Genomic DNA, 10527 nt, shown 5'->3' with positions numbered 1-10527 from the left:
TGCCTCTGAACAATGTAAGGTGGAATCATGGCAAATTCTGACTTCATTTGGTTCTTGTATATGAAAGGCATTTGTTGGGTTTCTCACCAGTTTGAACATCTCTGGTTTGGAATACGGTGAATCCTTAAACAAAAGCTAACCCTGGATCCACTACATTTGTTCCTTATTTTTTTGTAGGTTCTATAATGTAGCACTAATGGCTATTCAAGGCTGAAGGTCCTGAGTGTTGATTACATGTTTCCCTACAGTTTGGATGCAGGGATGGATGACCTAGAGCTTGGTGGTCCCACAGTCATTTTCATCAGTGTGAACTCTGTGAGAGTGTTTGAGGGGTGTGCTGTGTGAAAAGGCTTGTGTATGGGCCAGGCATGGTGGCTCAACTGTAATCCCAACACTTTGGGAGGTCAAGGCAGGCAGATCATCTGAGGTCAGGAGTTTGAGACCAGCCTGACCAACATGGAGAAACACCGTCTCTACTAAGAATACAAAATTAGCTGGGTGTGGTGGTGAATGCCTGTAATCTCAGCTACTTGGGAGGCTGAGGCAGGAGAATTGCTTGAACCCTGGAGGCAGAGGTTGTGGTGAGCCAAGGTCACACCATTGCACTCCAGCCTGGGCAACAAGACCAAAACTCCATCTCGGAAAAAAAAAAAAAAGCTTGTGTATGAATATACATTTCTCATGTGTATGATTGGGTCAAATCTAGAAAGGGATATGAGCTATCTTCAGGTCTTCCTATGTCCCCAGCACATGTGAAGTTGGGTTTACTCAGTGTGAGTTCTCTGGTGCTTAGTAAGGGAGGAGCTGTGTGTAAAGGCCTTTCCACAGTCCCTGCAGGCATATGGCTTCTCTCCTGTGTGGATCCTCCGGTGCTGAGTGAGATGGGTGCTCTGCCTAAAGGACTTCCCACAATCATGACACTCATAGGGCTTTTCCCCAGTGTGAGTCCTTTCGTGCTGGCTGAGTGAGGAGCTGTGGCTGAATGATTTCCCACACTCATTGCAGCCATAGGGCTTTTCCTTGGTGTGAATCCTCTGGTGTTCGATGAGCAGGGAACTCTGGCTGAAGGCTCTGCCACATTGGTTACATTCATAGGGTTTCTCTCCTGTGTGGATCCTCTGATGCTGAATGAGGGGAGCAAGCTGGCTGAAGGCTTTGCCACACTCACTGCATTCGTAGGGCTTCTCCCCAGTGTGGATTCGCTGATGTTTGGTTAGGGACGAGCTGTGGCTGAAGGCCTTGCCACAGTCGTTGCATTCGTAGGGCTTCTCTCCTGTGTGGATTCGCAAGTGTTGAGTGAGGTGCGTGCTCTGCCGGAAGGCCTTCCCACACTGACTGCACTCATACGGCTTCTCTCCTGTGTGTGTCCGCTCATGCTGGCTCAGGGAGGAGCTGTGGCTGAAAGTTTTCCCACATTCGTTGCATCCGTAGGGCTTCTCTCCTGTGTGAATCCTCTGATGCTCGGTCAGGAGTGTGCTCTGGCTGAAGGCTTTCCCACACTCACTGCATTCATAGGGCTTTTCTCCCGTGTGGGTCCTCTGGTGCTGAATCAGTGGTGTGATCTGGGTGAAGGCTTTTCCACACTCATGGCACTCGTAGGGCTTCTCCCCTGTGTGGATTCGCTGGTGTTTTGTCAAGGATGAGCTGTGGCTGAAGGCCTTCCCACACTCACTACACTGATAGGGTTTCTCCCCAGTGTGGATTCGCACATGCTGGGTGAGGTGGATGCTTTGCCGGAAGGCTTTCCCGCACTCGCTGCACTCGTAGGGCTTCTCACCTGTGTGAGTTCGCTCATGTTGGCTGAAGGAGGACCTAAAACTGAAGGATTTCCCACATTCGCTGCACTCATAGGGCTTCTCACCTGTGTGAGTTCTCTGGTGCTGGATAAGTGGGGCAATTTGGTTGAAGGTCCTCCCACACTGAGTGCATTTATAGGGTTTCTCCCCAGTATGGATTCTTTGGTGTTTAGTAAGTGCCGAGCTGTTTCGGAAGCCTTTTCCGCATTCGGGACATTCATAAGGTCTCTCTCCTGTGTGCGTCCGGTGGTGTTCAACAAGGGCTGAGCTGTGACTAAAGGCCTTTCCACATTCCTGACATTTGTAGGGTTTCTCTTTTACATAGGTTTTCTGTAGAACATTCAGGTCTGGCTTCTCCCTTTTTCCACATGTTCCCCATGTGTGGGGGCCTTGTCTTTCAGGAGTCATTGGTTGATGTGGGAGATCAGAGTTCAGACTTAAGTTTTCTCCAAACCCATTCCTCTGCCACTGCTCCTGAACAGATGTCTTCACAGGCGTGAAGGCTGCCAGCACTGCCAGGCTCTCTAGGCTCTCACAACTGCATTCCCAGTGGCCCTCAGTGTCCTCACCCCTGCAGTACCACAGACCAGCCCACAGGAATCTTTCTACCAAGATGACACTGTTGGATATTTCTTCAGAGATGCCTTGCTTTAGAACCGACGGTTTGACGTTGGGTCTAGATTCCAGGTCTGAAAGAAGCAAAAACTGAAAATGTCCCTTAATCTCTGTTCCAGGGCAAAAGAGTTTGTGGTGAGATGGGAAGAGGAAGGATAAAACTAATGATTTTGAAAAGTTCAAGGTACAAGTGGCTTTGACCATTTAAAAATATAGTTTTGCAAACCAGGAAAGGAAGAGAGAGAGGGAAAAACAGAATAAGAAAGAGGAAAATAAGAAATAAAGAAAGGAAGAAGAGAGGGAGGAAAAAACAGTTGGGACGAGGAGTGTGGATGGAGTCTGTGAGGGAAGCGCAGAGGAGGGTCCAGAGGGGATACCCAGGAGAGAGCACTCAGATGCACTGGACTTGGAAGGAGCAGTGTGGCAGCCAGGCCCCAGTTACAGTGGCCTCCACAATGCCAGGTGGCAGCGGAGAAAAAGGTGCTGCATGGGGAAAGTCTGCTGACACCCAGCTTCTTCCTGGCAGTGTATGCTGCCTGTGCCACCTCACTCAAGATGTGAAGGAACCTATCTGCTTCCCACAAGTACAAACAGCTGCAGCGTGCGTCACTAGGAGGATGGATAGATAACCCATGGTGTATTTGAGTACTCTGATCTGCTTACTTTGTCTGTTTCACTGTGAACCCCCTGAGGACAGGGGTTTCTGTCCACCTTGCTCACCACTGTATCTATAGCCCACAGCAAGAACTCAGGATACCTGCTAAATGAATGAACAGATGCACTCCCTCCTCCTCCTCCCTGGCAGGACTCCCTTTTTGCCCTGGTAACCAGCCCTGTCTGCACAGCCATGATCTAGGTACGTGCTGCCCCTACCCTGACACCGCAGTGGCCTAGAGGTGTGATGTGGGCACCTTCCCCTTATTGTTATGCTTCAGGGAAAAGTTCCATTAAAAAAGAAAAAAAAGTGAAGCCAGGAATGAGTGGCAGAATAGTGGCCTCCCCAGATGCCCACGTCCTAACCCTGGACCTGTATGTTTCCAGTTACGTGGGAGGGAGGAATTAAGGTAGCTAATATTAGCTGACATTAAGATCGAGAAATTATGCTGGATTATCCGGGTGGGCCTGTGTAATTACAAGGGTCTTTAAATGTGGAAAAGAGGCAGAAGGGTCAGAGTCAGAGTGAATATGATGTGAGACTTCACCAGCCCTTGCTGACTGTGAAGATGGACAAGGCCATAGCCAAGGAATGTGGGTGCCTCTAGAAGCTGAAAAATGCAAAGAAATGGATTACTAGCCAGGCACAGGGCCTCATGCCTATAATCTCAACACTTTGGGCAGCTGAGGCAGGAGGATTGCTTGAGCCCAGGAGTTTAAGACATGCCTGGGCAAAACGGCGAGACCTTGTTTCTATAAAAAATAAAGAAAAAATTAGCTGGGCATGGTGACACATGCCTGTAGTCTCAGCTACTCAGGAGGCTGAGGCAGGAGGATTACTTGAACCCAGAAGGTCAAGGCTGCTGTGAGCCACAATCATTCCACCGCACTCCAGCCTGGGCAAGAAAGCAAAAACCTATCTCTAAGAAAAAAAAAAGGAGAGAAAGAAAGAAATAGATTCTTCCGTTCCCCAGAGCCTCCAGAAAGAATAGTGCCCTGCTGACATCTTTATTATATCCCAGCGAGACCTATTTTGGACTTCTGATCTCCAGAATTTTAAGATAATTCACTTTGCTTTATGCTATGAAGTTTGTAGTATTGTTGACCTTGAAAAATGAGGGGGCTAGAGGCACTGACCCCAGTGCAGTAGAAAATCTGTGGGCCGGGCATGGTAGCTCACGCCTGTAATCCCAGCACTTTGGGAGGCCGAGGCGGGCGGATCATGAGGTCAGGAGATGGAGACCATCCTGGTCAACATGGTGAAACCCAGTCTCTATTAAAAATACAAAAATTAGCTGGGCATGGTGGCACGCGCCTGTAGTCCCAGCTACGCAGGAGGCTGAGGCAGGAGAATTGCTTGAACCCGGGAGGCAGAGGTTGCAGTGAGCCGAGATCGTGCCACTGCACTCCAGCCTGGCACCTGGTGACAGAGCAAGACTGTCTCAAAAAAAAAAAAGAAAAAGAAAATCTGCGCATAACTTTTAATTCCCCAAAAACTTACCTACTAAAAGCTTACTGTTGACCATACTGATAAAATAGTCTGTTAACACTTTTTATTTTTATTTTTTTGAGACGTGGTCTCGCTCTGTCACCCAGGCTGTAGCACAGTGGCATGATCTTGGCTCATTGCAACCTCTGCCTCCTGAGTTCAAGCAATTCTCCTGCCTCAGCCTCCCAAGTAGTTGGGACTACAGGCACACGCAGCACCATGCCCAGTTAATTTTCTTTTTTTGTAGAGACAGGGTTTCACCATGTTGGCCAGACTGGTCTTGAACTCCCAACCTCAAATGATCTGCCTGAGACAACTCAGGGGCCTTGATCAAATGATCCTGGGCTCAAGCAATTCTCCCACCTCGGCCTCCCAAAGTGCTGGGATTACAGGTGTGAGCCACTGCTCCCAGCCCTTAGTTAACACATATTTTATATATGTATTATATAATGTATTCTTAAAGTAAGCTAGAGAAAAGAAAATGCTATTTAAAAAAATCATAAGGAAGAGAAAATATATTTCCTATGCATTAAATGGAAGTAGATCACCATAAAGCTCTTCATCCTCATTCTCGTCACAGTGAGTAGGTTGAGAAAGAATAGGAGGGGTTGGTCTTGCTGTCTCAAGGGTGGCTGAGGCAGAAGAAAATCCATGTATAAATGGACCCACACAGTTCAAACCCATGTTCAAGGGTCAGTTGTAACTTCTTGCAGGAAGAGCAACAGGAAGCTAATATACTGGGTAAAGGCTCCCTGTTGATGTGGAGGGACCCCATTGTGACCCTCACCCACACTGTCCATCCCTCCTGGACTCTGGCCACGCTTCCCACCTGATGCCAATGGGAATTTACTGTCAGTGGGCTAGAATGTCTCTGCTACCTACCAATCACCCTACAGTCGCATGGCAGAACCCAGCCTGGATCCACTGACCCACAGACACATGAGTTATAAACAATTATTTGATTGAAGCCACTGAGGTCACAGTGCTTCTTCTACGCAAGAGCTGACTGATGCCTCACTTCAGGCCTTTGCACCTACTACTTCCTCTGCCTGAAATACTACCGCTCTCTCAGACTGCTTCAAGTCACATTTCACCGCCTTAGAGAGGCTCTCCCCCATCTCTCTGCTAAAGTCTCCTCACCCCCATCAGTCTCCTCCTCATCACTGATTTTCATTTTCTCAGCATTCATCACAATCTGTAATCATCCAGCTCATTTTATTATTTTACTGATTTATTGCTTGTCTTTCCAACTCCCTCACCAAGAATGTAAATTCAGTGAAGATAAAGACTTGGTGTCACTCACAGCAAAATGGGTGCTTGATAAATCTTCACTAAGACTGAGCAGTACATTTGCTGTGAAGAATTAGTAGATGCAGAGAGAGAAACCAGGAAGCAAGCATGGACAGGCTTCTCTCAGCCCTGAAGGGCTCCCATCTCACCTTGGTACACACCTCGGGGAACTCCAGGGTCCACTGCCCACAGCTTTGCCTCTTGCTCCAGCAGGGAGATGATGTTCGGCTTTGGTAACCAATGTCCTGCTCAGGGAGAGACCCTAGAGTGAGCATTTGTATCCCAGGACCCTTCCTGACCCTCAGCCCATTCCAGGTCCCAAATGGCTGGGGGCCCCTGAGTGACTACAGCTGTCATACCAACAACCGTAGACGTTCCTCAGGGACTGCATTCCCCTACTCTCTGTCCCTGACCCCACCCCTAGTTCTGGGGTGGACATGTGACCCAGGCCTGGCCAATCAGAACTCAGCTTCTTCCCCTGCCCACCGGCAATAATTGTGAAGACCTGGCAGCCAAACCAAGAAAACTCAGGGAACTTGATGATGCCTGGGCTGCAGATCGTCTCCTGCTGGTCTTGGACCCAGGACAGGCACCCTGGCAGTTGCCTTGTCACCTCCAGAGAAGCCTATCTGGAAATAAAGCCAGAAAGAGATTGCTATGGTCTGCATGTTGGTGTCCCCTAAAATTCAGGTTGTGCATAGCGGCTTATGCCTATAATCCCAGCACTTTGGGAGGCTGAGGTGGGAGGATCACTTTAGTCTAGAGTTCGAGGGCAGCCTGGGCAACACAGCAAGTTCCCATCTCTACAAAAATTTTAAAAATTAGCTAGGTGTGGTGGTATGCACCTGTAGTCCCAGCTACTTGAGAGACTGAAATGGGAGGTTTACTTGAACCAGGAGGTTGAGTGTGCAGCAAGCCATGACTGTGCCACAGCACTCTAGCCTGGGCCAGAGAACAAGACCATTTCTTAATACCCAATGTGACAGTGCTGACATAGGGCCTTGGGGAAGTGATTAATTCATGAGGGCTCTATTCATGAATGGGACTAGTGCCCTTAAAAAAGAAGCTTGTGGGAGCGCCCTTGCCCCTTATGACATGCCAGGACACAGGAAGAAAGTGCCATCGGTGAGGAGCAGGCCCTCACCAAACACTGAATTTGTTGATGCCTTGATCTTAGGCTTCCCAGCCTCCACAACTGTGAGCAACAAATATCTATTGTTCATAAATTACCCCGTCTAAGGTATTTTAGCAGCCCTAACAGACCAAGGCAGAAGTGCAGAGGGAAGTATTGAAGAGGGAGGGGCTCCTGACGGCTCTACCCTGGTCTACCTGGGGATTCTGTTGTCTTGAGACCCCGTATGTTTCCCTCACCTCATGTTTCTCTGCTTCTGATGATTTCAGGTTGAGTCTGTGACTTGCTAATATTGGTCCTAATTGACATTTCCAACATTAAAGCAGTCAGGTTCTTTTTTGTTTGAGACGGAGTCTCACTCCGTCGCCAAGCTGGAGTGTGGTGGCACAGTCTCAGCTCACTGCAACCACTGCCTCCTGGGTTCATATGATTCTCCTGCCTCCCGAGTAGCTGGGACTACAGGTGTGTGCCACCACACCCAGCTAATTTTTGTATTTTCAGTAGAGACGGGGTTTCACCATGTTGGCCAGGATGGTCTCAATCTCTTGACCTCGTGATCTGCCCGCCTTGGCCTCCCAAAGTGTTGCGATTATAGGCGTGAGCCACTGCACCCAGCCCAACAGTCAGGTTCTTAAAGGTCAAGACACACGCCCAGGCATTTGCTTTTAAAGCACAGTCCTATACCCATATTTAACCTAGTAGAATCAGAATCCATATCAGGAGCAGACCATCAAGGACACGGGTGTGGCCTTACCCACAGCGACCAGAAGCCTGAAGGTGTCCAGCATTACATCACAATACAAGGTCCTCTCGGCAAGCTCCAGCTGCCCCCACTCCTCCTGGGTGAAGTCCACCACCACGTCCTCAAAGGTCACTTGCTCCTGAAACATCACACGAGTGTCTTCAGCCAAGCCAACCCTAGCACTGGCTGCTGGTGGGGTACCTGGTCAATGCCAGCCAGGCTGGGCCCGATGGAGTTCTCTTTGGTCTGGGGTTTTGGGTCAGGTTTTTCCACAGGGCCTGAGTGGGCACCCTGCTGATGGGGGAGGATCTTAGGATCTAAGGCATGATACCCGTTGCCAATAATTTGGCTCTTGAAATAAGAAATGATGCAGAGGAACCAATAAAGGAGTAGACAAGACAGGCATGGTGTCGCACGACGGTCCCAGCTGCTCAACAGGCTGAGGTGGGAGGATCACTTGAGCCCACGTGTTTGAAGCTACAGTGAGCTGTGATTGCATCACTGCACTTTAGCCTAGAGGATAAAGGTATAAAGCTAGTAGGAGCAAGTCCAAAGACTGAATCTGGGTTTGTTTTTAATTTTTTTTTTTTTTTTTGAGACGGAGTCTCGCTCTCGTTACCCAGGCTGGAGTGCAATGGCGCGATCTCGGCTCACCGCAACCTCCGCCTCCTGGGTTCAGGCAATTCTCCTGCCTCAGTAGCTGGGATTACAGGCACGCGCCACCACGCCCAGCTAATTTTTGTATTTTTTAGTAGAGACGGGGTTTCACCGTGTTGACCAGGATGGTCTCGATCTCTGGGCCTCGTGATCCACCCGCCTCGGCCTCCCAAAGTGCTGGGATTACAGGCGTGAGCCACCGCGCCCGGCCTGTTTTTCAATTTTTTGGAGACAAGGTCTCGCTGTCATCCACGCTGGAGTGCCGTGGCGCAGTCGGGGCTCACTGCAGCCTCCAACTCTCTCCTGGGCTCAAGCAGCCGTCTCCCGTAGCTGGGATTTCAGCTGGTATGGGTTTTGTGACATTCCTGCAGGACGCTGGCTTCTTCCGGCGATCTGGGTGGGGTCGCCGTCATCATAAAAAGGCGAGTTCCGCTCCCCGCGGCCTCCTTGCCCAGTCCAAGGAAGCGGCTCCCGATGCGCCATGTTGGAGTGCAGCGCAGGCTCGGGCCTTCATCGTGGACCTCGGACCGCGGAGTCGGGGCACCTGCAATTGTCTGACCTCACCCAACCTCAGGTATGCAGTGACGGCCGCACAAACACAAGCCCACTCGGACGGGGACCCGTGCCCGCTGCCCTCCAGCGCAGCGTGGGCAGTCCTCTCAGGGGCGGACGCTGTGGCTGGGGAGCTTGGCGCGGACTTCAGGAGCCTGGGCGCGCAGGCAGAGGCCGGGCCCGAGTAGAGGCCAGGTGTGGGAGTAGAGGCCGGGCCCGAGTAGAGGCCAGGTGGGGGAGTAGAGACCGGACACGAGTAGAGGCCAGGTGTGCGAGTAGAGGCCGGGCCCGAGTAGAGGCCAGGTGCGGGAGTAGAGGCCGGGCACGAGTAGAGGCCAGGTGTGCGAGTAGATGCCGGGCCCGAGTAGAAGCCAGGTGTGCAAGAGTAGAGGCCGGGCCCGAGTAGAGGCCAGGTGTGCGAGTAGAGGCCGGGCACGAGTAGAGGCCGGGCACGAGTAGAAGCCAGGTGTGCGAGAGGCCGGGCACGAGTAGAGGCCGGGCACGAGTAGACGCCAGGTGTGCGAGAGTAGAGGCCGGGCACGAGTAGAGGCCAGGTGTGCGAGAGTAGAGGCCGGGCCCGAGTAGAGGCCAGGTGTGCGAGTAGAGGCCGGGCCCGAGTAGAGGCCAGGTGTGCGAGTAGAGGCCGGGCACGGGTAGAGGCCAGGCGCGGCAGCAGTTGGGGCTGGGCGCACGAGGGAGGCCGCGCGCGAGGTGGAGGACACGCGCGAGGAGGCCGAGACTGTCACCGGGTCTCTGGCGGCGCACAGCCCAGGGTTCGTGCCCCTGCTCTGTGGAAAGGGGAGGTGCGCGGCCCCGGGACTGCGCTAGAGCCGGGGAAGCTCCGCGGGGAGCCCTGCCGGAGCCCCGCCGCTGAGGGACGCTTAGGGCCTGGCGGGTGCCGACACGAGCCCGCCGCGCGGGTGACTGGCCCTCAACGCCGCAGTGACGAGGCCGGGAGGCTGCGGTCCTGGCCTTGTGCCTCAGTTTCCCTCTTCCACCACTAAGATGGCGGCCCGGTGGCCGGTGTAGGGCAGCGGGGGGGTCCGGGGCGGGCGCGCGTTCCCTCAGGGCGGTCGGAGCAGCTCCAGCCCCGCCCTCCTGTCCGACAGGGGACGCCCCTCAGAGTCGGCCCCGTCATCCCCGGAACGGCCTTCCTCGGGCCCGGGCAGCGAAACGGACCCCACGCCTGCGCGCGCTGCCGGAAACGCCCCGCCAGGGCCGCGGACCGTAGGGAGAGCCCCGTCCCCCCGCCCCCTCGGCCCGGCCTCCCGGCCTCCCCGCCTCCCCGCCTCCCCGCCTCCCCGCCTCCCCGCCTCCCCGCCTCCCCTCCCCGCCTCGCCGCCTCCCTTCCCCGCCTCGCCGGCCTCGCTCACCCGCCTGACCGCGAGACGAGGCCGCGGCGCCGGCAGTCCACATCACGCATGCGCGCGCCGACGCAATTTCCGAGCGGGCCGCGCGCGCATTTCCGGCCTCCCTCCCTCATCTTGCTCCCGCGAACGGTGTCGGCCTCTCGGCGCTCCTGGAGCGGGAGTCACGCGGGGGTCAAACGGGGCGCGCGGGAGCCGGGGCACCCACACGGGGTCGCGTCCCGCCTGGGACG

At 53.3% G+C, this 10527-nt stretch overlaps 1 protein-coding gene across 2 annotated transcripts; it reads right to left on the bottom strand.

Annotated features, from left to right (window-relative positions):
- Positions 1-381: 381 nt before the first annotated feature.
- Positions 382-8963, bottom strand: ZNF135 (zinc finger protein 135). 2 transcript variants are annotated; one of them, XM_012473214.2, is made up of 3 exons: positions 7731-8963; positions 5994-6089; positions 382-2485 (listed from the first exon to the last, which is right to left on the bottom strand). In XM_012473214.2, the coding sequence occupies exons 1-3, from the start codon at positions 7864-7866 to the stop codon at positions 765-767; spliced, it is 1953 nt and encodes a 650-aa protein (XP_012328637.1). In that variant the 5' UTR covers positions 7867-8963; the 3' UTR covers positions 382-764. The 2 variants fall into 2 exon arrangements, with proteins under 2 accessions (XP_012328637.1, XP_012328638.1); XM_012473215.2 differs by having other exon boundaries at positions 6006-6089.
- Between the last annotated feature and the right edge of the window lie 1564 nt (positions 8964-10527).

Source organism: Aotus nancymaae, unplaced genomic scaffold (assembly GCF_030222135.1).
Source record: "Aotus nancymaae isolate 86718 unplaced genomic scaffold, 86718_ANA_hifiasm-v0.15.2.pri h1tg000069l, whole genome shotgun sequence".
In the NCBI taxonomy this organism is placed as follows: Eukaryota; Metazoa; Chordata; class Mammalia; order Primates; family Aotidae; genus Aotus; species Aotus nancymaae.
The sequence above is the reverse complement of the archived record's forward strand: the minus strand, read 5'-3'. Positions and strand labels throughout refer to the sequence as shown.